The sequence below is a fragment of the Zea mays genome, chromosome 1 (assembly GCF_902167145.1).
Source record: "Zea mays cultivar B73 chromosome 1, Zm-B73-REFERENCE-NAM-5.0, whole genome shotgun sequence".
In the NCBI taxonomy this organism is placed as follows: Eukaryota; Viridiplantae; Streptophyta; class Magnoliopsida; order Poales; family Poaceae; genus Zea; species Zea mays.
Genome location: NC_050096.1, coordinates 68,547,500 through 68,572,947, shown reverse-complemented (window position 1 = coordinate 68,572,947; position 25,448 = coordinate 68,547,500). Strand labels below are relative to the sequence as shown.

Sequence of the window (25,448 nt, the reverse complement as noted above, 5' to 3'; positions counted from 1 at the left end):
ACGCCTCGCTCGCAGAAAGGAAAAGGTATGCCTGAAACCGTTACCTGGAGGATTTTGGGGACGTCCCTACAGAGAACCTCCAACGACAACCGGAGCGACCCCACCGTTGCTTCAGCACGCTCGCGGAGCTCATCCCAGGACTGGTCCTCCTGTTCATCGTCGAGAACGAAGACAGGGTCTGAGGCCTCGCGGGTCCGGAATCGGAGCAACTGGTGCCGGGCCTCGGGGCTCCGCCGCGCAGCGACAAGGCTGTCGCCCGGTTGGACGGATTTCGCGTCCACGCCCACCTCTTCCGAGGCACTGGGTGCCGACGCATCAGCCACCCCGACGCTGGCAGCAACCGGTCGTTCTCTGACCGAAACGTCGGCGACTTCGGCGGCGGCAGGCGCCAGCATGGCCGGCACGACAGGCGGGCTCGGGACCACGCCGGTGCCAGCCGCCTCCCCAATCACGATGGCCGCCTCGGCAGAAGAGCCCGCCTCGGGAACCTGCCCCCCAGAAACAGGCGACGCCCGAGCCCCCTGAGGTGAAGCGCCCTGCGAAAGGGTCGGCTGGACGACAAGGCCCGGGGCGGCGCTGGCCGCATAGACCGACGCCTTGAGGGCCTTCCGGGGCGCCAGGTCGGTCTGGCCATGGCTCCGCTTGCTGAATAAAAAAGAAAAAAAAGAAAGAAAGGGAAAATCATGGCCGAGACCTATGAATGGGAAGCCAAGACGAAGACATTCCGAGGCACTTACCCACTTCGGGGCACGATCCACCGTGCCTGGGGGGAGGTTTCTTGGATCCCGGCTCCCGAAGCAGCCGCCGAGGTCCGCTTCGCCGGCAACTTCGGCGCCACCTTTGCTTTGGACGCCCGGGGAGCAGATGGCCCGGGCACGGTCGCGATGACTTGAGGGTCACCCCCATGCGCTGCCGGTACGAGCGGCGGCCCCTGGGGAGCGGACGCCCTGACCTGGCCCCCCGCAGCCACCTCGGCTCCTCCAGCCGAGGGGTCAGGTGACCTATCGGGTCGCCCCCGTGCCTCGGTCCGGGACCCCGACGCCCCAACTCCGGGGACTGACGGAGTCGGCCCGCTCGGGGGCTGGCTCGACGGCTCCTGGCCACACCCCAAGCCAGGGCTGAGGCCGAGACGGGCAGCCATGTCGTCCTCCTCCTCATCATCGTCGTCATCATCGTCGTCGGGTGTCTCCGGCGACGGCTCCCTTGGGAGTCCTTCCCTCTCCTGCTGGCGACGGCGCTTCTCCAAGGCGTCCCGAGCCCGCCTCCGCTCGCGGGCTCGGGCCTTCTCCGCGTCCTTCTTCTTTTTCTTCTCCTCCGCGGCGACCCGCCGCGCTGCCCGGTCCACCGCGTCCTCCGGGACCCGTGGCAAGGAGGGCTTGTGCCACCCCACCTCCTAAAGAAAGGGGGAAAGAAACCCAATCATAAGAACCAGGAGCGACCCGGTGTATGAAGAAGGAGGGAGCGAACACTCACCAGAGTTACGCACCCCTGGTCGGGGCGCATCTGGAGCTGGGAGAAGGCGTGGGAGTCCGGTTTCCCCATTGCGACCGACACCCGCCATTGGAGGGCGTCGAAGGGAAGAGGATCAGGGGACATCCGTGACCCCTCCCAGTCAGCCTCTAGGGTCATCTCCCAAAGCGGCAGCCGCCGCTCTGCCAAGGGAAGCACCCTCCGACGATGGATGGCGGCAACCACTCCCGCAGCGGTGAGTCCCCCCTCCCGCAACACTTTCAGGGCCTGGAGAAGGGGTTTGAGGTTCTTCTGTCTCTCGTGCGGGGTCCCATGACGCCAGGCGTCGGTGGCGGCGGTGACTACCCGCTGGGAGAACGGTGGGAGCAGCTCACCGTCATTCCGGAGGTAGAACCACCGGCGCTGCCACCCCTTATTAGAGGACACGAGGACGGCAGGGATGTACTGTGACGCCCGCGACTGCCTCAACAAGAGGGTGCAGCCGCCGGCCCGCACCGCTGCACGGACCTTCCTCTCCCCCACCGGCAAGGCAAAAAGCTCGGCGAAGAAGAGATGAGTCCACAAATCCCAATGGGGGGCGATCCCCAAATACCCTTCGCACACCGCTACAAAGATAGCGGCCTGCGAGATGGAGTTGGGGGTGAGGTTATGCAACTCCACCCCATAGTGGAACAGGATGGCCCGCATAAAGCGGCCCGTCAGCACGCCGAATCCCCGCTCGTGAAAGGAGACGAAGCTCACGACGTACCCCGACGGTGGGGATGGAGCGACTCCGCCCGTGGGAGGAATCCATTCTGGCCGCTGCTCATCGGTGAGAGGGCGAAGCAAACCCTCGCCGACCAGCTCCTCCAAATCGCTCGCCGTCACCGTGGAAAAGGGCCACGGGTCGCGCGGGGAGATTATGGTCACCCGATCAGCCATCACCAGAATGGAAAGGGTGGCGGCGCAAGGGGGCAGGAAAGGGCGTTTTCCTCTTCTCTGGCTAAAGTTTCTCGGGTTGCGAAAGCCTAAAGGAAGAGGCAGGAAGCGGAGCAAAGAACCGTCACCGAACCCTCTCCGGGGTATATAAAGACCAAGGCGACGACGGTTCCAACGTTCCGCCCGGACCGGACGCGGGATTCAAAAACGCGAAGCGAAACGGCCGTTCCTCGAACGGCTCGCGCACGCGCAACGGCTGCCCCGCCAACTACTCGCCCCGTTGCATTAACTCCGCGGCTGGACAGGTGGCGTTTCTGGCAGCAGCAACGGGCGACGCTTCGCCCTCGCCGAAACAACCGCACCAAAAAAGGTACGCCGCGTCGTTCGGTTTCGTATCCTTTTTCCCTTTTTCTTCTTTCTCTATCTCTTGCAATAGGGACCGGGAAAGGGGGATCCCCCGAAAGGGATCCTTCCCCGTGAAGGAACCAGGCTCCGAGCCTCCTTACTGATCAGGGGTTCGAAGGCTGGCCCCCGAAGGGTTCAACAGCCGCCTCAGATCGCGTGGGCCCTACACCCACTACTGGTCAGAGGTTCGAAGGCCGGCCCCCCGAAGGGTTCCACGGCCGCCTCAGGCTACTCGGGCTCCGTGCCCATTACTGATCAGGGGTTCGAAGGCTGGCCCCCGAAGGGTTCACAGTCGCCTCAGACGCCGAGCGAGGGATGACCAGGGGTACGTTCGATACATAACCGAGGCTCGGGCTGCGCTCCCGAGGTACCCTAGGACATTTCCGAGACCAGCGGGAGCGATCCTGTAACGGAATCCCATCAGAGGGAGGCATCGAGCCCTCGGACCCCGTCGCCAGGGGACCGGGTCCGGCAGATCACCCGCAGGTACTTTTGGGCGTGCCTCTGGGCCCCTAGCCGACCCCTAACGAACGGGGCACGGACGTCCACTCGGATTACCCGCTTGCAGCTCACCGGAGACACCATGTTCGGTGCCCATCGAGGGTAACATGGCGCACTCCCCCCCTCCTCCTTGCGGAAAGGTGACGTAGGGGCATATGTAAAAAAGCCGGGTCTGTCCCTGATCGCCCTCTCGCTCTGTGCAGAGGCTCGGGGGCTGCTCTCGCAAACCCGGCTCCGGCCGAACCGTTGACAGCGTCAACATACCAGCCCGAGAACTTGGACCTCGACCGTACACCCGGGCTATGGCCAGCTCGCATGAGGGAACAACCAGACCAGCCGAAGCATTACGCAAGGCATTAAGACCTCGAAGGAGTGAAATCACTCCTCCGAGGCCTCGGGGGCTACACCCGGCGGGTGCGCTCGCGCGCACCCACCGGAACCAAATGCAACCGAGAAAGGCTGGTCCCCTTGCAAAAAAGTGCGACGAAAGCCTCCAAGCGAGTGCTAACACTCCCTTCGAGGCTCGGGGGCTACTGTCGGGGACCATAATTAGGGGTACCCTCAAGACACCTAATTCTCAGCTGGTAACCCCCATCAGCATAAAGCTGCAGAGGCCTGATGGGTGCGATTAAGTCAGGGATCAGTCCATACGAGCGACTCGATCACGCCTCGCCCGAGCCTAGCCTCGGGCAAGGGCAGCCGACCCCGAAGGGGTTTCCGTCTCGCCCGAGGCCCCCCTTCAACGGCGGACACATCTCCGGCTTGCCCGAGGCCTTGCCTTCGCTGAGAAGCAACCCTGACTGAATCGCCGCACCGACCGGCCAAGTCGCAGGAGCATTTAACGCAAAGGAAACCAGGCCCTGCCAAAGGCACCATAGGAAACTCCGCTCCGCCCAACCCAGGGCTCGGACTCGGGCAAAGCCCCGGAAGACGGCGAACTCCGCTCCGCCCGACCCAGGGCTCGGACTCGGGCTAAGCCCCGGAAGACGGCGAACTCCGCTCCGCCCGACCCAGGGCTCGGACTCGGGCTAAGCCCCGGAAGACGGCGAACTCCGCTCCGCCCGACCAAGGGCTCGGACTCGGGCTAAGCCCCGGAAGACGGCGAACTCCGCTCCGCCCGACCAAGGGCTCGGACTCGGGCTAAGCCCCGGAAGACGGCGAACTCCGCTCCGCCCGACCAAGGGCTCGGACTCGGGCTAAGCCCCGGAAGACGACGAACTCCGCCTCGCCCGACCTAGGGGCTCGGACTCGGCCTCTGCTGACGAACTCTGCCTCGCCCGACCCAGGGGCTCGGACTCGGCCTCTGCTGACGAACTCCGCCTCGCCCGACCCAGGGGCTCGGACTCGGCCTCTGCTGACGAACTCCGCCTCGCCCGACCCGGGGGCTCGGACTCGGCCTCTGCTGACGACCTCCGCCTCGCCCGACCCAGGGGCTCGGACTCGGCTTCTGCTGACGACCTCCGCCTCGCCCGACCCAGGGGCTCGGACTCGGCCTCGGCCATGGAAGACAGACTCGACCCCGGCTTCGGAGGAGCCTCCACGTCGCCCAACCTAGGGCCCAGGCCAGCCACGTCGACAGGAAGCGCCATCATCACCCTACCCCGAGCCGACTCGGGTCGCAGAGAACAAGACCTGTGTCCCATCTGGCTGGCTCCGCCAGATAGGCAATGATGGCGCCCCGCTAGCCCCGTGACGACGGCGGCTCTCAGCTCTCTTACGGAAGCAGGGCGACGTCAGCAAGGACACAACCGTTCCAACAGCTGTCCCTCCGCCAGGCTCCGTTGCTCCTCCGACAGCCACGACATCACGCCAGCAGGGTGCCAAGATCTCTCCGGCTGCCATATTGGCATGTACTTAGGGCACTAGCTCTCCCCCCGCTAGACACGTAGCACTCCGCTACACCCCATTGTACGCCTGGATCCTCTCCTTACGCCTATAAAAGGAAGGACCAGGGCCTTCTTAGAGAAGGTTGGCCGCGCGGGGACGAGGACGGGGACAGGCACTCTCTTGCGGCCGCTCGCTTCCCTCACCCGTGTGGACGCTTGTAACCCCCTATTGCAAGCGCACCCGACCTGGGCGCGGGACGAACACGAAGGCCGCGGGATTCCCACCTCTCTCTCGCCGGACTCCGGCCTCCTCGCTCCTTTCCCCCTTCGCGCTCGCCCACGCGCTCGACCCATCTGGGCTGGGGCACGCAGCACACTCACTCGTCGGCTTAGGGACCCCCCGGTCTCGAAACGCCGACACTACTCTTGAGGAGATTATTAGATTATCATAATCTAGGCTTTAGATTATATAATCTGAACACATAATCTAGTTGTTTGTTTATCTAATGGATTATTTACGCTAGATTATATAATCTGGAGAGATTATAATCTGAAACAAACATGGCCTTAGTGATTAAAAATAAAAATAAGGGGTAAAATCACAATTGTAAAGTGAGAGAAGGCTATAATCACAATTAACCATAAAAAGTTTAATATTATTTTCAGGTTAATTTTGAGTATATCCTTCTCTTCCCTTACAGTTATGATTTTACCCCTTATTTTTAATTTTTGTAATCAATAATTCACAAAGTTGAAAACGTATAATCACAGTTGTCCTTAAAATTAAATGTGCTGCCCAACAAAATACTCTCGGACTGACAGACAGTCGCCAGTCAAGAGCCCCTCGGGCAGCAGGATCTTCCCCCTCCCCAAAACCAAACCAGCTGCCTCCGACAGCATCCACCTTTTCCTCCCCCAAACCATGGACTTCTCCACCGGCGGGAGCGTGAGCGGGGGCGGCGGAGGCGCCAGCGACGGCCCCGCGCAGGCGGAGCGCTGGCTGGAGATCGCCGAGAAGCTCCTCGCGGCGCGCGACCTCGTCGGCTGCAAGCGCTTCGCGGAGCGGTCGGTGGAGGCGAACCCGCTCCTCGCCGGCGTTGACGAACTCCTCGCCGTCGCCGACGTCCTCCTCGCTTCCCAGTTCATGGGCACCTCGGGCCAGCCGGACCCGCTCGCCATCCTCCAGCTGCCGCCCGGAGTCAGCCCCGACCAGGCCGCCGTGTCCCGCGCCTTCCGCCGCCTCGCGCTCCTCCTCGGTCCCAGCAACCCGCACCCGGGAGCCGAGATGGCGCTCCGCCTCGTCAACGACGCCTACGCCTTCCTCTCGGATCCCTCTCGCCGCCCCCCGCCGCCCGCCGATCCCGCCACTGGTACCCCTTACTCCTCCCAGTATCCCGCCGCGGCCGCTCCCGCCTCCGACACCCCGGAGTTCTGGACGGCGTGCCCCTTCTGCTGCTACGTGCACCAGTACCCGCGCAGCCTGATCGGGCGCGCCCTCAAGTGCCCCAACGCGGGCTGCCGCCGCGGATTCGTGGCTTCTGAGCTCCCGACCCCACCCACGGTTGTGCCGGGCACTGAAATGTACCACTGCGCCTGGGGGTTCTTCCCCCTCGGATTTCCCAACGCGGCCGACCTGGGTGCCAACTGGAAGCCATTCTACAAGATGTTCCCTTGGAACACGGCTCCCAGTGGCCAAGGTGGTGGTGGTAGGAGTCACGGAAACCATGGTGGTAGGCAGCCACAGAATGACAGTGCTCGTGGTGGCTCTTCTAGAGGTAGGATCAAGAAGACGACGGCCCGCAAGAAGGTCGGGGTAGGGCTCAGGAGACGTTCTCTTGGTGTGGAGAGTGGCATTGATTCTTCGATGCTCGGGCAGGAAGGCTGGGCTGGGGATGAGAACGCTGGAGATGGAAGGGCCGAGGAGGTGAGGAGAATTAACATAAATGAGGCAGCACATGCTACAGATGGCACTGGTAGGGTTAATGTTAGCGGTGCTGGCGGAGTTGAAGATATCGGCAACTTTCATATCGATGTTGATGCATCCGAGGATATATTGGGGAATTTGCACAACATGCACTTCTTGAGGGTGGACAATCTTGGACGGATGATTTAACTGTTGTTATGGTTTACTGGGGCTATGATTAGCCAGGCCGACTCTTGCTGTTCAAGTGTTCATTTGAGTGTAATTGTTCCATCCCTGTTATGTAATGTTGTAGTTGTAGACTTGTAGTCTACCTGGTACCTGTAGTTACTTAACATCAGGCAGGGAAAAATTTGTATGTTCATTAGATGGAGATACATGCCATTTGCCTTAGCAAACACACTTTGTGGAGGTTTCCAGTGATGGGATAATGCTTCGCAGAGGTGTGGTTGGACTGGCAATGCTTACCATGCCACTTCTGGTTTCTTCCTGGCATGGTGACACAAAATGTTGTTGAGATCAAGTAAGTGAATTATGTTCTGCTTTCTGAGTTCGGTAAACTTCTTTGGCTACAAAAGGACTAAGCTTAGTTATGCTAACTTGTTGATTTGGTTGTGATCATTGCATCATTCTGCTGTGTGAATTGATACTTAATACCTCTGATTTTTTATAGCCTGCTTACAATTACATATGTTACCTAATGAGATATATTCCATTTTCCATTGATTCTGTTAACAATATTCATACCACTTTGGTCGTGATAAATTCATTTGACTATTGTATAGAAGTCATATATGTCTACATGTGAAGTGAATGATCCATTATCAGATACACATGAATTCTCATAGTGTTGCTTGATATGTCACCGTTTAAGTTTGCTCCTACAGAAGATAGGATTCGATGATTACATGTAACAAAGATTAGTTGTGATTTTGTCTATTAATTGGATGAGATATTATCTTGAAGCAAAAGGTCATCGAGAACCATAAAAAATGGGTTAATCCCACAGCAGACTAGTACTGTCCGCTAAATACAAGTGCTTACCTTTCCTGGACCATTTAATCTTTGAAACACACGCAGAACTTGTTATAGATAATCTTTGTGATAGCATGGAATAGAAATCATTGACTTGGGTGCCTAACATAGCAAGCAATTGACGATTTTGAGTTACTCATGTCCATTTTTGCTGAGTATCCATATTAATGCAGACGGCCATAGTTCATTTTCGTGTCGTTATTTTTCATTGAGATAGAACAAAACAGCGACTTCTCTTGGGGAGTACACTTATTACCAACGCTGGCATCCTGTTATCTAGTTTAATCTGAACCTGTTCTTGAAAACTGTGTTTCAGAAAGTCACTTGCCTTGGTTTGTTCTATAATATTCTTCTGTGCTATGAGCTATGGTAAGCAAAATATTTCGAATTTTAAAGCAGTTTTCTAAATGATGCAAAGGCAGATTGGTTTGAGATTGCACATCTACAGAATTCTTTTGACTAACATCTTATCTTAGCCAAGCAGTAGTTAAGATTAACTGTTTTACTCACCAAGTAGAACTCTTCAAAGCTCAGACTAAGCATTTTGTGGTTTCTTACTAACTCCTTTGTTTGGCAACCCGCAGTGGGTTGTCCATACCATGCCCTGAATGAAGCAAAGTTTCTTGGCCGATTGGCCCAGCTTAGTGGGGATATCAGCAGCCCTAGCCTGAAGGGCCAATTCCTTTTACTGTTTTTTTTATCCCTATTTTTTGAGGAAGCAAAGTTCCAACAACAATGTTATGAATATGTTTGAATAAATGATGGAGACACATGTGACTTTCCGATTAGAATATGACTACATAAAAAAATTAGCTTTGAGTCTATGGATAAGATCACAAAGGGATCTCTTAACATATGTTTTTATGGATGTAGTGTTAGTTGATGAAAGCTAAGCACGAGTAAATGGAAAACTAGAGTTGTCGTGGGAGATTCTAGAGTTTAAAGGTTTTGGACGATTTTGGACTCGATCAGTAGAACTCAAATTGAATATAAAAGATGTGATTTCAACACTACTACATATGAGGAAAGACATGTTAGTTTGAAAAATCAAGTAGTGTCCGGAAGGACATCTTTAGATATTTAGAATCTATGCTACTACATATGAGGAAAGACATGTTAGTTTGAAAAATCAAGTAGTGTTCTGAAAGGACATCTTTAGATATTTAGGATCTATGCATAGATATTTAGGATCTATGCATAGATATTTAGGATCTATGCTACGAAAGGCTACGTAGAGATAGTGATAAAGGTATTAGTCAAAGGATGAGGTGGCGCCAAACATTTGATGTTCTATATGACAATAGGATACCACAAAAGTTAAAAAGAATCTTTATAGGATGACAATTCGATCTGCTATATTGTTCGGTGCAGAATGTTAGTCTAAAAAAGACATGTTCAATACGTATGCGCTACAGAAATGTATATGTTGTGTTGGAGTTTGGCCATAAAAAAGGATCGAGTATGAAACGAGGATACATATGATAGACTAGATGTAACATCGGTGCGAGTATGAAACGAGGATACATATGATAGACTAGATGTAACATCGGTGCGAAGAAAAGCTCATCCAGCATCGGTTAAAATGGTTTAGACATATGCAATAAAGACTTTCAGATGCACCAATAATTCCTTCTTCGCTTTCCTTTCTTCCTTTTTTTTTATCACAAACAAGTTAAAGAACACGGCTCTCTTTGATCCTCTGTATTGAAGCTACTAGTTTGCTACGAAAATTGAAAAGCATCATATAGACATGTATGCTTGCGACCTTTAGGTACATATGAATGCAACCTCAATAAATATGACAATAGGATACCACAAAAGTTAAAAATAATCTTTATAGGATGACAATTCGATCTGCTATATTGTTCGGTGCAGAATGTTAGTCTAAAAAAGACATGTTCAATACGTATGCGCTACAGAAATGTATATGTTGTGTTGGAGTTTGGCCATAAAAAAGGATCGAGTATGAAACGAGGATACATATGATAGACTAGATGTAACATCGGTGCGAGTATGAAACGAGGATACATATGATAGACTAGATGTAACATCGGTGCGAAGAAAAGCTCATCCAGCATCGGTTAAAATGGTTTAGACATATGCAATAAAGACTTTCAGATGCACCAATAATTCCTTCTTCGCTTTCCTTTCTTCCTTTTTTTTTATCACAAACAAGTTAAAGAACACGGCTCTCTTTGATCCTCTGTATTGAAGCTACTAGTTTGCTACGAAAATTGAAAAGCATCATATAGACATGTATGCTTGCGACCTTTAGGTACATATGAATGCAACCTCAATAATACCAAACGAATCGCCTCACCAATCACCACCACCACAGGAGCAACCAGCCAAACATTTCTTGCAGCACTCTGGGCGACCTGGAACGATAATCCCGGAATGCAGCAAATGGCTGCTTACGCGATACGAAGGAAGCCGTCCTATCCAATGCTTTGTTCTTTAACAAATTCACCCCATTCTAAATTTGTCCAGCTACGCCAGCACGAGCCTGCAGTGTCTCGGTACGTTTGCTTTTTTCCATTTGTTCCACCAGCCAGTCTATGCCAGATTTGATCCCCCTGCTGCAAGAGCCGGTGTCACATTTAAACAATATAACAGATCTTTAGAATATCATGCACCCAGGAAACAATATAACAGACGAATGTGTGAATTTTTTGTATCTTTGAGTAAAATTGTCATTTTTTTCATGGCGAGTCAAATTTCCTCACGAACCAGTTGAGTTTCATGCACCCAGGAAACAATATAACAGACGAATGTGTGAATTTTTTGTATCTTTGAGTAAAATTGTCATTTTTTTTCATGGCGAGTCAAATTTCCTCAGGAACCAGTTGAGTTTCTGCGCTCACCCATCATATGCAGATACAGCCTGAAATGTATATGGCCTCTCATCCAGTTCTTTATGCAGAAATTTAGCCAATTCTTCCTCATCAATGGCTCCAGGTAAATCCTGCCAAAAGAAATCCAGAAGCACCCTCCAAACATGAGAACAAGAGGTAAATAATAAACAATTTGATAGAATAATGTGTACCCAGCTTAACAGAAACAGACAGTGCATGTAGTCATTGGTTTCCATGTGATCTTTTCAGGAAGTTTTAATTGATTTAAAAAATTCATCATTGTTATATGTTGTTTGATTCTCGAAACTGGAACATTCGCTGAGAATCCTCAATCGGGTGTACCTGCATGCTCGTGGGAGTTTGCGTCTTTATTGTGCATTTCACAATTCTAGACATGTGTGCATGATTACTAAATAAAATGATATCTCACAAAACTTACTGTTCAAACTCAAATGATCTCTCACATTTTCAATAAGTGGCCAAAGGTATATGTTGGGCAATGAAAAAACTAGTAGTCTGACTCTCCTTTAAACTGCGTGTCAATTGTCAATGTGGCACATCTGTACATCACAATTGGCCAAACTACATCTGGTATTCAACCTCGCAATGGCGCATAGGCGCTTTGCAACGTAGGAATTTAGATTTGTATGCCTCACAGCATGGGCACATGACAAAAACAAAATCTTTATTTTACTACGATGGCAACTTTATTGTAAGCACTGAATCTTTCAATCATAATTATGTACTGTGGTACAAAATATAGAAAGTGGAAGTAAACCCTTCACCTGTTTGTTTGCAACTATCAAGAGTGGTGCTCCTCTCAGATGTTCATGGCGAATAACCTTCTCTGAAGTAAGAAATTTAGGTTAGGTTCTCTAGCTAGAATGAGTTCTCATCCCATTTACCAGAGAGGCAATGCATCTTCTCGGAAGATCTAGCAATAGAAACAAACCAGTACTCCCTTGTTCCAAGTTATAAGACAATGTTTTAGCTTTTTAAGATATAATGTTTTAACTATGTACCAGGACATTTTATATATATATATATATATATATAAATAATATTTAAGTCCATAGCAAAATTTATTTATCTAGAAAAAAGGCCAAAATGTCTTATAATTTGGAATGGAGGGAGTAGTTTATAATTAACACAAATAAGAACCTTACCCAGAGCAGATTTGGAATCTTCAAATGACGATGCTGTGGCAGCGTCAATAACGTACATTATGGCATGGGCCTCTTCATAGTATTTCTCCCAGATTGTTCGTAGGCTAACCTGCCAAGCAGGCAAGTGTGTAAGAAATACTGAACTTGGCATGGAAGCTTAATTATCATACTAGCAAGCAGTGATACTGAAGTTAGTTTTACACTAATTCTTATAACATAGCAGAGAAGCTGATGCTGTTCTACTAGTAAACAATTCTATTGAGTACTGTGAATGTTAGCCAACAGAGCATATCTTTGCTTTCTGAAAATTCTATTGAGCATTCCATATAACTAGATTATATATATTCTGCTGGAACGCAAAAAGATGCTAGGTTAATAACTAAAGCAACCACATCCTAGTAATTTGAATTTATGACATGTATTTCCCAGGCATTAGAAACCCTGATATAGCACCAAACTGACAAGACTCAAATATCAACGATCGTAGGGTGGTGCCACGGCAACAGAAGGCTCACTTTACTACGTACGTAAACGTTCTTACCTGACCACCTAGATCCCAGAAAACAAGTTTTGCCTTTGCGTCTTCGATGCGGCCAATGTTGAGCCCAACTGTTGGAACGACACGGTCAGGCGGAAGTCCTTCCCCCTTGAGATATATCGATTTCAACTTCTCCAGCAAAGTCTATGGCAACGGTTCCAGAAACATCGTGTACAGGTAAGTATCATCAATTTCTAGTTCAGAAAGGGAAATATATATATGAAGGCTGGGAGCTAGCAGCTACCGTCTTGCCAGCTCTGTCAACACCAAGAATCAGAACACGGAACTCGTCCTTGGCGAACACATACTTCCACAGGCCATAGAACAAGGAGAACATTTCCGCTTATATATACATCCGGAGATAAGCAACCGCCAGCACGTTACGTCCTGAAAAACGAATCATACGTTACAAACATTTTCTCCGATCAGTAACAGTACGCAGCCAAAAGCATGTACGCCCCAAATTGCCAGACGCAAAACTAGAACCATCCTCATAGTACAGGGCCGCAGCATGATGGGCAGCATTTCAACCTGCGGGGGCGCCCAATCCACAACGAAATGGTATCGACCGAGTAAAAATAAGGGGAGAGGATATAACTTAACTGAACCATCGGGCGGGAGAGTACAACTACAGACTACAGAGGGGAGAGGATGTTGAGATCTAGATAGCTCACCGGAGCGCCCGAAGACTCCTTGATCGCGCCGCTTCAGACGACACCACCCGCTCCCGTGTGGACTGGAGCGCGGGAGGCTGAGGGCGGGTTTTGAGCCGCGCGGCGGTGGGAGCGCGCCCACCGGAGTTAGGAACTGGGGCACTCGCCTCGCCAGTCGCCACACGGCTTGGGTTCGGTTGACTCGATGGGCGTCACGGTGGGCGACTTGGAATTGGAACCCACGCAGGAGCAGGACCCGTGGGGCCATGATCGATGGGTCCTGCAGGATTCTGGGACGGGAGGCCCTACCGCTCAGTGAGGTTATCGTACTGCCAGTGGGAATTCGTGATGTGACTGTACCAGTGGTTGACCCGGAAGGAAGGCACTGGCTGGCAGGAGGGCTTTGCCATTAATAAAAACATAAATTATTGCATCTGACAAGTTTAGTGGAGAGCTAACGGTGCCAAATGTTGCGCTTGCCTTTCTACCTGCAGTCAGTCCTATTCAGCCCAGCTCATTTAGCCCGGTCTCGGACTCTCGGCCCACATGGCAGCCCATACCATGACACTCTCCACCTCTCGAAATGTCAGCCCATACCATGACATTCACTTAAGGGGTGTTTGAATGCACTAGAGCTAATAGTTAGTAGCTAAAATTAGTTGAGACATCCAAACACTTTAGTTAATAGTTCAACTATTAGCTATTTTTGGTAAATTAGTTAATAGTTAGATAGTTATTTGTTAGCTAGCTAATTCCACTACCAATTTTTAGCCAACTAACTATTAGTTCTAGTGCATTCAAACACCCCCTTAGCCTGGTCTTAACAGAGTAGAAGAGATGTCAGCACCGACAACCTGAAACCTTTGCTACTCAAGTGCAATTGATGGACAAGTGCTTTCCTTGTTCTTCGGGTTTACCCATGGACCCAGTATGCACTCCAGAAATGGAAAAGTCAAACTCTTCGTCAACCACTAAAGTTAGTTGCTCATGTTGTGTTGCACCTTCTGAGTATGGCCGACAAGTATTCCACCGTCTCCAGAACAAATGTTCACTGCAGCTGTGGTTGGTACCACCATAGAATGGAAAATCCACCACTCGGTTTGGACATCCTATCTATAATCATCCTTGTAAAGCTATAACCATCCTCATCCCGATACTCGTACTCATCATAGGTATAAGATTCATCTCATACCTATCACCATTCGGGTATCGGGTTTCCAATGGGTCCTTATCCTCGATAAAAAAATTATTATCACATTATATTTTATATGACATTACTAGCTACACGACACCCAACGACAATACATTACCAATAAATCTGACATGTAATAAGGACAACATTGTTTAACCATACAAAACAATAAAAACAAAGTGACACGTTGCCTGGTGGGCGGGGCGGCTGGTGGCTGGCCGCCTAGGTTGGGTGGATGAGTGCTTAAAAGGGTTGGGAGAGGTAGGATTAGTTGTTGTGCTTATTGCCTATATTGAGATGCACACCTATTTTTTTGGGTGAATATTATCTATAGATAATCCAGTTTGGATTCTACTTTCTGAGAGCACCTAGAGAGGAGGTTAGTGTAACTCTAAACTCAAACTTAGTCCAAAGTTAGGAGGTTAGTGTAACTCTAAACCAAGTTCAAGAGAGAAGAAGAGAGAAAAGTCATTTTCACTTGATTGCTCTTTCAAGATGTAAATTAGACTAAGAGCAATATTACAAATGAATTTGGAGAACTTAGAAAGAAAGAAAATCGCAAGAAAGTAAATGAACAAGTAACACACACGATTTTATCTCGTGGTTTGGCCAAGCCTGAAATGCTTGCCTACATCCACGTTGTGGTATCCTCTTAGACAAGGGTTGCTTTCAACCCTCTCAATTGATCCAAAGATCGAACTTGAGTGACAAGGTCTTCCTTATATCAATAATATCCTCTCGCAAGGAATCTCCACAAATTGGAGTCTATTGCAGCCAGTGGCGGACCTAGGATTTTTGTATAGGGTGTGCCGCAACAAAATTAAAATGACGATCTCTATCTCCAATTTTCCTATTTGGGAATTCATGTGCATATGGTTGAAATGGACCTCTAATAATAATAATATATGCTCTTCCAATTGCATCATGATCATTAGCATGGTAGCTTGCAATAGGTTGTCTTTCACTTAGATCATGTGGAAGACGGCTGACATCATAAAGTGTTGGCGGTGGCGGTGCAGATGGCATTGGATTCACAATTTCTTCATTTATCCTCTCTTCCTCTTGTTTTTAGGTGTCGACACAATAAACTTATGTTTCTTTGCAGCATGATTGGAAAAAAAGAGTCAATATCTCCCTGCTTCTTCATATTTTAGTCACTATAAAAATAATGATAGTGAATCAGCCGAGAGGCGCGATGTTCATGCGCACCTGTACGCGGGGAAGGGCACCTCCGCGCGAGCGTTACTGAGCGCAGGCAGTAGGCGTTCCATGCAAGCCTTGCAGGATGCCGTTACAAGATGTGGTTGCTTGAAGACCACGCAAGATGTGTTGCAGACTTGCAGCCTTTGCAGGACCGGAGGGGCGAAGGCTCTAGAGCCGACCGAGCAGGCGTCCAGACGAGCAAGATGCCAAGATGCTGTTGCAGCCTTGCAGGACGCCGGTGGCCATACACCAGCCGCTAGGAACTGAGGAACAGCCGTGCACAGCGCACTCGCCAGGAACTGGGAAGAGGAAGCCGATTAGCCGAACGCTCGGGAGAACCAGAGAAGTTGGAACGTCAGACGTCGGCTGAACGGGCGAACGGGATGGCCGGGTGGGGTCCCCGGTGGGCCTGGCTTAGGGTGTGCTAGGGCCCACCCGGACCCCCCTATGGGTCCACCCCTGCTTGCAGCTGTACACAAGATCAGAGTTGCAACTTTAGCACAATAAAGGAGAGAAAGTACACACAAGAGCCAAAACCAGCAACACAACACGAAAGAGAAGATCTCAAGAGCGCAATCTCGCTAGAATCACACAAATGTGTTGTGGCAGAGTATAGAAGTGTAGAGAAGCCCTAAGTATGCTTATGTGCTGAAGAGGTGTGCCATGGGTTCCTTTTATAGCCCCGAAAGGCCCATAGCAGTTGCCCCTTTCGTTTAAAAAGATGTAGAAATCCAGTCTTCTGCGGGGACACTAGACCGGTCCGGTGCACCACTGGACCGAGTCCATGTGCCCTGAGTTTGAGATGTGATTGGATGGTTTCCATAGCTAACAGGAACCGGACCGGTCCGGTGCACCTCTATACTGGGACGCATAATAGTCGTTGGCCAGCGCACGTGCCCGCGAAGTAGCCATTGGAGGACGGTACGGCGTGCCACCGGACCATGAAAAGTGAAGGCCCGATGAATTATAAATTATAATTCTCAAGAGTTCACTGTTCAGCCATACAAGCGGTCCAGTACGCCAGGCCACCAGAACTCTTAAGTCTCGGGCTCCTGTGGACTCGGTCCGGTGTGCCACCAAACCGGTCCAGTGAGGCCTAGGATATCCCAACTTAGGCTCTTTTGAGCCAATCTTCTCCAATTCTTTTTGGTTGTCCTTGGGAGCTTCCCTACGACTTAGACATAATTAGCACATAATCCAATTGACTAAGTGTGAGAAACTCACCTCTTTCACAAATCTTCAATAGAGTTCCTGAATTGGCTCAAACCAAGTCCAAAATGCACTTTTTGCTACAAAAGGAGTTAGAGACCAAATGCAAATGCTAGAAACATTGTAATAGGCCTATGCAACATGTCTAAGGGTCCAAACCTCACATATTTACTATTTACTCCCATTTGCATTTCCAAGCCCCTTGTTTCAGCTCTTTTGGACTTGAAACCTTCAAATTGCCTTCAAGTGGACTTGTGCTCATGCTCATATCTCACTAAACATGTACATCATTACAATTGGAATTTTGAGGTCCAGAGATGACATTCTATAACTTTTTTTTCGAATATGCAGGAGAGCTGCATATCATTATATTTAAGAAGAAGAAAAAAGTCGGGTCGAAGCCCTTACAAACCATAACACTGAGGTTTAAACTCAAAAAACAGAAAAAAACAACAAAACCTTGAACAGAAATTAGCCATGAGGAAGGTTAACTGCTAGGAAAATAAGCCCCTGCCATCTCCCACAACCTTCGCTCTTCTCCAACCTGCTCCAAAACAGCAGCAACACTCGGATTGCCGCCCTCGAAGACACATTGATTACGGTGCTTCCATAAGGTCCATGCACCAAGCAAAACAAGGGAGTTAATCCCCATCTTCATTTGTCCAGCTGCCATTTCACTTACTGTCCTCCACCAGTCCAGGAAACTGTCATTTTCTGGTTGAGGGGACAGAGTATGCAGTCCAAATTGTCTCAACAAAAGGAACCGGCACTCCCTTGAGAAAACACAAGTGACCAGAAGATGGTCTATTGTTTCACTTTCTTGTTCACAAAGAGGGCAGCTATCAAGGTGATCCAATCCTCTTTTTGCAAGACGATCAGCTGTCCAACACCTTTTTTGAGCAACTAACCACATAAAAAACCGACATTTAGGAGGCGCCCAGGTTTTCCATATCCTCTCGTATGGTTCAAAAGGAATCGAGCTAATGAAAAACCCCTCGTAGGCAGATTTCGCTGAATATTTTCCATTGGCAGCCAGCTTGAAAATGTGCTTATCTTCAACATTCGGCCTTAATTCAGCAGTTAACAGTAAGTTCCAGAGGTGAAGATAATCAACAATTGCCCCCACACATAGGGCCCCTCGAATATCCGACATCCATGCTCTTCCAGTAATAGCTTCTTGCATTGTCCTTGTATTGATTTTTCTTTTTCGGAACAACTTGAAGAAGTCTTGGCGCAATATCTGCCACCCTCTGTCCTTGAATCCATCGATCCTTCCAAAAAATAGTATTAGCACCATTCCCAACTTCCGTTTGCATCACCATACTGAAGAAGGCCTAGACCTTGTCCAGAACTTGGATAGTCAAGGATGACCAAGGTCGGTTAGGATCCGTTTTTTGCAGCCATAACCAACGCATCCGCAGCGCCCAACTCAGCTCCTTAATGCTTGAAATACCAAGACCACCCAAATCAAGAGGCCGAAAAACTTTGCTCCAAGAAACAAGGCAATGCCCCCCATTAATCTCTTTGCGACCTCTCCAAAGGAAGCCTCTTCGGATTTTATCGATTGCTTTTGTGATATAAGTTGGGAGATCAATTGCCATTGCTAAGTAGATGAGAATCCCAGTAAGCACAAACCGCACTTGAACTGTTCTCCCAGCCCTTGTCATCAAGTCTGCCTTCCATCCAGGAAGCTGATTTGCAAATTTGTCGATAATTGGTTGCGCCTGTTCCTTGGTTATCTTTCGCAGCGTTAATGGAAGTCCAAGATATTTACAGGGGAAGGACGAAATTCCACACGGCAGCAAACCTTGCACAACTGCAATGTCACTCTCGTCACAACGAATGGGATATACATTAGATTTCTGGACATTATTATGCAGCCCGGAAGCCTCACCGAATAGGTGAAGAATATCCACAATTATTGCTATATCTTCGCAGCTGGTCGCAAGAAGAGGACTACATCATCAGCATACATAGAGACTCGATGATGCACAGATCTTGTAGCAAGGGGTTGAAGAAGTACTGCCCCTTCAGCTGCAGTGACCATTCGCCCAAGCACATCCATGACTAGACTGAAGAGCATCAGTGAGAGGGGATCACCCTGTCGTAGTCCTTGACGATGAACAATAAGTTTGCCCGGAAACCCATTTACCATCACTCTCTATGAGAAAAGGCCAGGAGACAGAATCAAAGGCTTTTGTGATGTCCAATTTCAGAAGAAAATGGGCATGTCTTCGTCGATGGAGGAACCTTGCAGTTTGCTGAACTAACATGTAGTTATCCTGAATAAAACAACCTTTTATAAAAGCACTTTGAATGGGTGAAATCATCTCATTTAACCTTCCAGCTAGGCGATTAGCTAGCAGCTTGGTGATCAATTTTGCGAAGCTATGCACCAGGCTAATTGGTCTGAACTCTTTTACTTTATCAGCCCCCTCCTTCTTTGGGATCAATGTGATGTATGTTGTGTTCAGCCTATTGAACTGCGCAAATCTCCTGCTCCAAACTGCTGAAACTGCTGCCATTATATCCACTTTAATTATAGACCAACAGGCCTTATAAAATCCTCCTGTGAAACCATCAGGACCCAGAGCCTTATCTGAAGGCAGCAATTTAACTGTTTCCCACACTTCTTTCTCCAAGAAAGGCAAGTCCAGAGCAGCCAAATCAAAGGTCGGAACTCCCACAGCTTCAAGATTGATAGAGCAATCTCTATCAATGCTGACACCCAGCAGATTGGAATAGAATTGATCCATTAGAATGGCCTTCTCATTATGTCTAGTGAAAACCTGGTTGTCAGCAACCAATCTTGCCACAATTTTTTTCTTTTCTGGTGACGGGCATGCATATGAAACAATTTCGTATTAGCATCACCTTCTTTGAGCCAAGAAACTCTAGATCTTAGACGAGCGATGGTGCGCTTTAATGAGACAAGTCCAAGGGAGTGCTTCTTCAATTTATTTTTGAGCCAAATTTCACTTAGCGATAAGGACCGAGCATCTTGTGCAATCTCCAACCTATGCAGCACCTCATGAGCAAGGGCAAGTTGGGAGTTCACATGTCCCACTCTACTATCGCTCCAGCTTTGCAATCCTTTTGCTGTCGCCTTAAATTTCATGTCTAGAGCCTGGAAAGGACACTCCAAAGCAGGGATTGAGTTCCATGCATCCTGAACAGCCTCCTGGAAACCATCTAGCTTTGGCCAGAAATATTCAATATGGAATTTTTGCTTTCCTGACCTGTTATCCCGAAGACCAAGCAGTAAAGGGCAGTGGTCAGACACTTCAGAAGCTGAACTCTGCAGCAAAACATTAGGGAACAAGTCCTCCCAATCAGTAGAACACATGACTCTATCTAGCTTCACCAAGGTTGGTATGTTTTGCTGGTTGGACCATGTTTATTTGCGTCCATGAAGGGGGATCTCCTTAAGAGATAAATCATCAATGGTCCTTCTAAAGCGACCCATCATTGCGCGATTAAGATTAGAATTGTTTTAGTCTTCAGCTTTGTAGATGAGAGTGAAGTCCCCTGCAATTATCCATGGACCAAGACAAGCTGCTCTGACATTTCTTAGTTCCTGCAGAAACTGAACTTTTTCTTCACTACTCTGCGGTCCATATACATAAGTTAGCCACCAGGCTTGCCCCTCTTGTGTGCAGAACTAGACTGAGATACTGTGATCATCAATTCTGTTAAGGCCTGTGCTCCCAGATGATGTTTCCAGGCAACTAAAATCCCACCACTAGCTCCAAGAGAAGGTAGAACCAGAAAATTTGAAAAATCTGATCCAAGCATGGACAACATGGTTCGTCGCGGGACTTCAGTTTATTTTGTTTCTTGAACACCCACAATGTCCGCTCGTGAAGAGGACACCAACTCCCTAACCGAATTCTGGCGAACAGAGGAGTTTAAACCCCTTACATTCCAAATCAAGATTTTTCTGGATCCATTAATACAGGAAGAACAACATGTCCTCACTCTACTAATCTGCACAAAAATCGACTGGAGTAGACCATCCAAACAGGGCCGCCAAAGCTTCCACGTGAGTTTGGGAGAGAGGATGCACGAAAAGCTTAGCATAATCCTCCATAGCTTGCTGGCTAATATCCTCCAATTCTCCAACTACTTTTAAAGCTTTCATTACTCGTTTTGTAGATCTTCTGCCCAGTTCTTGAATGTTGAATTCTACCCCAACTCCAGCGACCCGGTGGTTACGACGCGAAGCTGAATTATGCAAGGCCAAATTTCTTCCCTGTTCTTGATTAAAATAAGCAATGGTATGAAATAAAACACAAATCAACATGATCAAAGGCATATAAAAGATGTATGCTATAAATCAATCCAAGTTCCAAAAATATAATACATTTAACTCACTACTCAACTCACAAAACCTCCTCTTATAAAAGGGCTTGGTGAAGATATTGGCTAACTGATGATCGGTGCTAACATGGTTAATATCGATATCTCCCCTTTGTTGGTGGTCTCTCAGGAAGTGATGTCGGATGTCTTGTGTTTAGTGCGGCTGTGTTCAACATGATTATCTACCAAGCGGATTGTACTCTCATTATCATATAGGAGTGGGACTTTGCTCAGATTGTAGCCAAAGTCCCTTAGAGTTTGCCTCATCCAAAGCAATTACGCGGCGTAATGACCTGCGGCAATGTACTCGGCCTCGGTGGTGGATATGGCAACAAAATTTTGTTTTTTAGATCTCCAGGACGCCAAGGACCTCCCTAAAAACTGACATGTCCTTCATGTGCTCTTCCTATATACCTTGTACCTGGCATAGTCGGAATCTGAGTACCCAATCAGGTCAAAGGTAGACCCTTAAGATACTAGAGCTCAACTTGAGGCATATGAACTAAATACCTTAAAATTTGCTTCACGACCATACAGTGACATTCCTTATGTTCAGATTGAAATCTAGCACACATACAAACTAAAAGCATAATGTCCAGTCTATAAGCACAAAGATGAAGCAAGGAACCATTCATAGACTGGTATACCTTTTGATCTACGGACTTACCTCCAGTGTCGAGGTCTAGATGTACGTTTGTCCCCATTGGCGTTTTGATGGGCATTGCATCCTTCATTCTAAACTTCTTGAGGTTGTCTTGCATGTACTTGGTTTGAGAGATGAAGGTGTTGAACTTGAGCTGTTTGACTTGAAATCCTAGGAAGTAGTTCAGCTCGCCCATCATAGACATCTCGAATTTCTGCACCATTAATCTGCTAAACTCCTCACAAGACTTTTGATTAGTAGAACCAAATATTATGTAATCGACATATATTTGGCATACAAAAAGATCACCAGCACAACATGCCTTGCTCTTGGTGCTTGCTTAAGCCCATAGAGCGCCTTAGAGAGCTTATATACATGATCAGGATACATGTCGTCCTCGAAGCCAGGTGGTTGCTTCATGTAGACTTCCTCCTTGATCAGTCCATTAAGGAAGGCACTCTTCATGTCCATTTGAAACAACTTAAAGTAATGGTGAGTACGACACTGACTCTTCCTCGCCCTCTACATATGGATCTGACTCCGCGTCCGTCACTTCTAAGCGCCAAGAGCGCAAGAAGTATAGTAAGATCCCTCTACGCTATCCTCGCATTCCTAAGCATACTCCATTACTTCCCGTCCCATTAGGCAAACCACCAACATTTGACGGTGAAGATTATTCTAGGTGGAGTGATATCACCTAACCTCACTCCACAAAAGCATATGGGATGTTGTTGAGTTTGGTGTACAGATACCATCCGTGGGGGATGAAGATTATGATGAGGACGAGGTGGCCCAAATCGTGCACTTCAACTCCCAAGCCACCACTATACTCCTCACCTCTCTAAGTCGAGAGGAGTATAACAAGGTGCAAGGATTGAAGAGTGCCAAAGAGATTTGTGACATACTCAAGACCGCGCACGAAGGAGACGAGGTGACCAAAATCACCAAGCGGGAAACAATCGAGGGGGAGCTCGATCGCTTTCGGCTTCGCTAAGGGGAGGAGCCACAAGAAATGTACAACCGGCTCAAGACCTTCGTGAACCAAGTGCGCAACCTCGGGAGCAAAAAATGGGATGACCATGAAATGGTCAAGGTTATTCTTAGATCACTCGTTTTTCTTAACCCTACGCAAGTTCAATTAATACATGGTGATCCTAGATATACACTAATGTCTCCTGAGGAAGTGATAGGAAAATTTGTGAGCTTTGAATTGATGATCAAAGGCTCAAAGAAAATCATCGAGCAAGATGGCCCCTCCACGCCCGAAGCACAACCGGTCGCATTCAAGGCGACGAAGGAGAAGAAGGAAGAGTCTACATCAAGTAGACTCCCATTGACGCCTCCAAGCTCGACAATGAGGAGATGGCGCTCATCATCAAGAGCTTCCACCAAATCCTCAAGCAAAGGAGGGGGAAGGACTACAAATCCCACTCCAAGAAAGTGTGCTACAAGTGTGGTAAGCCCGGTCACTTCATAGCAAAATGTCCATTATCAAGTGACAGTGACAGGGGCGACGACAAGAAGGGCAAGAGGAGAGAAAAGAAAAGATACTACAAGAAGAAGGGCGGCGATGCCCATGTGTGCCGCGAGTGGGACTCCGACGAGAGCTCCACCGACTCCTCCTCCGACGAGGATGCCGCCAACATCGCCGTCACCAAAGGGCTCCTCTTCCCCAACGTCGGCCACAAGTGCCTCATGGCAAAGGACGGCAAAAGGAAGAAGGTAAAATCAAGATCCTCCACTAAATATGCATCCTCTAGTGATGAAGATAATTCTAGTGAAAATGAGGAGGATAACTTGCGCACACTTTTTGCCAACCTTAACATGCAACAAAAGGAAAAATTAAATGAATTAATTAGTGCTATTCATGAGAAGGATGAACTCTTGGACACCCAAGAGGATTTCCTAATTAAGGAAAATAAGAAGCATGTTAAGGTTAAGAATGCTTATGCTCTAGAAGTAGAAAAATGTGAAAAATTATCTAGTGAGCTAAGCACTTGTCATGATATTATTGCCAACCTTAGAAATGAAAATGCTAAATTAATTACTAAGGTTGATTCTAATGTTAGTGATGTTTCAATTCCCAATCTTAGAGATGATAATGTTAGTTTACTTGCTAAGATTGAAGAATTGAATATCTCTCTTGCTAGCCTTAGAAATGATAATGAAAAATTAATTGCTAAGGCTAAAGACTTAGATGTTTGCAATGTTACCATTTCGAATCTTAGAAATGAAAATGACAATTTACATGCTAAGATTGTTGAACTAAAATCTTGCAAACCCTCTACATCTACCGTTGAGCATGTTTCCATTTGCACTAGATGTAGAGATATTAATGTTGATGCTATTCATGATCACCTAGCTTTAATTAAGAAACAAAATGATCACATAGCTCAACTTAATGCCAAAATTAATGAGCATGACTTAGAAAATGAAAAATTTAAATTTGCTAGAAGCATGCTCTATAGTGGGAGACGCCCTGGCATCAAGGATGGCATTGGCTTCCAAAAGGGAGACAATGTCAAACTTAATGCCCCTCCTAAAAGATTATCTAACTTTGTTAAGGGCAAGGCTCCCATGCCTCAGGATAACGAGGGTTACATTTTGTACCCTGCCAGTTATCTTGAGCACAAAATTAGGAGAATTCACTCTAGGAAGTCTCACTCTGGCCCTAATCATGCTTTTATGTATAAGGGTGAGACATCTAGCTCTAGGCAATCAACCCGTGCAAAATTGCCTAAGAAGAAAACTCCTATTGCATCAAATGATTCTAACATTTCATTTAAGACTTTTGATGCATCTTATGTTTTAACTAACAAATCGGGCAAGGTAGTTGCCAAATATGTTGGGGGCAAGCACAAGGGGTCAAAGACTTGTGTTTGGGTACCCAAAGTTCTTGTATCTAATGTCAAAGGACCCAAAACTGTTTGGGTACCTAAAATCAAGAACTAAATTAGTTTTGTAGGTTTATGCATCCGGGGGCTCAAGTTGGATCATCGATAGCGGGTGCACAAACCATATGACAGGGGAGAAAAAGATGTTCTCCTCCTACGAGAAAACCAAGATCCCCAAAGAGCGATCACATTCGGGGATGGGAATCAAGGTTTGGTCGAAGGATTGGGTAAAATTGCTATATCACCTGACCATACTATTTCCAATGTTTTTCTTATAGATTCTTTAGATTATAACTTGCTTTCAGTTTCGCAATTATGTAAAATGGGTTACAACTGTCTTTTTACGGATATATGTGTTACTGTCTTTAGAAGAAGTGATAATTCAGTAGCATTTAAGGGAGTGTTAGAGGGTCAGCTATACTTAGTAGATTTTGATAGAGCTGAACTTGACACTTGCTTAATTGCTAAGACTAACATGGGCTGGCTCTGGCATCGCCGACTAGCACATGTTGGAATGAAGAATCTTCACAAGCTTCTAAAGGGAGAACACATTTTGGGACTAACAAATGTTCATTTTGAGAAAGACAGGATTTGTAGCGCATGTCAGGCAGGGAAGCAAGTTGGTGTTCATCATCCGCACAAAAACATTATGACGACTAA

The 25,448-nt window shown here is 47.9% G+C and overlaps 2 protein-coding genes across 3 annotated transcripts; one reads left to right on the top strand and one right to left on the bottom strand.

The window, feature by feature from the left end:
• Nucleotides 1–5,988: 5,988 nt before the first annotated feature.
• On the top strand, nucleotides 5,989–7,408 carry LOC100276130 (uncharacterized). Its single transcript, NM_001149990.2, has one exon. It carries the CDS (start codon nucleotides 6,043–6,045, stop codon nucleotides 7,231–7,233), a length of 1,191 nt encoding a protein of 396 aa, NP_001143462.2. The 5' UTR covers nucleotides 5,989–6,042; the 3' UTR covers nucleotides 7,234–7,408.
• A 2,243-nt stretch (nucleotides 7,409–9,651) lies between these two features.
• LOC100174971 (uncharacterized) lies at nucleotides 9,652–13,623 on the bottom strand. 2 transcript variants are annotated; one of them, XR_564959.3, is made up of 8 exons: nucleotides 13,310–13,623; nucleotides 12,880–13,022; nucleotides 12,639–12,779; nucleotides 12,098–12,206; nucleotides 11,717–11,778; nucleotides 10,941–11,041; nucleotides 10,369–10,655; nucleotides 9,652–9,864 (listed from the first exon to the last, which is right to left on the bottom strand). XR_564959.3 is itself a non-coding variant. In NM_001134282.1 (7 exon segments), coding segments are annotated over 6 exon segments (609 nt in total). In that variant the 5' UTR covers nucleotides 12,973–13,022; nucleotides 13,310–13,496; the 3' UTR covers nucleotides 10,462–10,552.
• Between the last annotated feature and the right edge of the window lie 11,825 nt (nucleotides 13,624–25,448).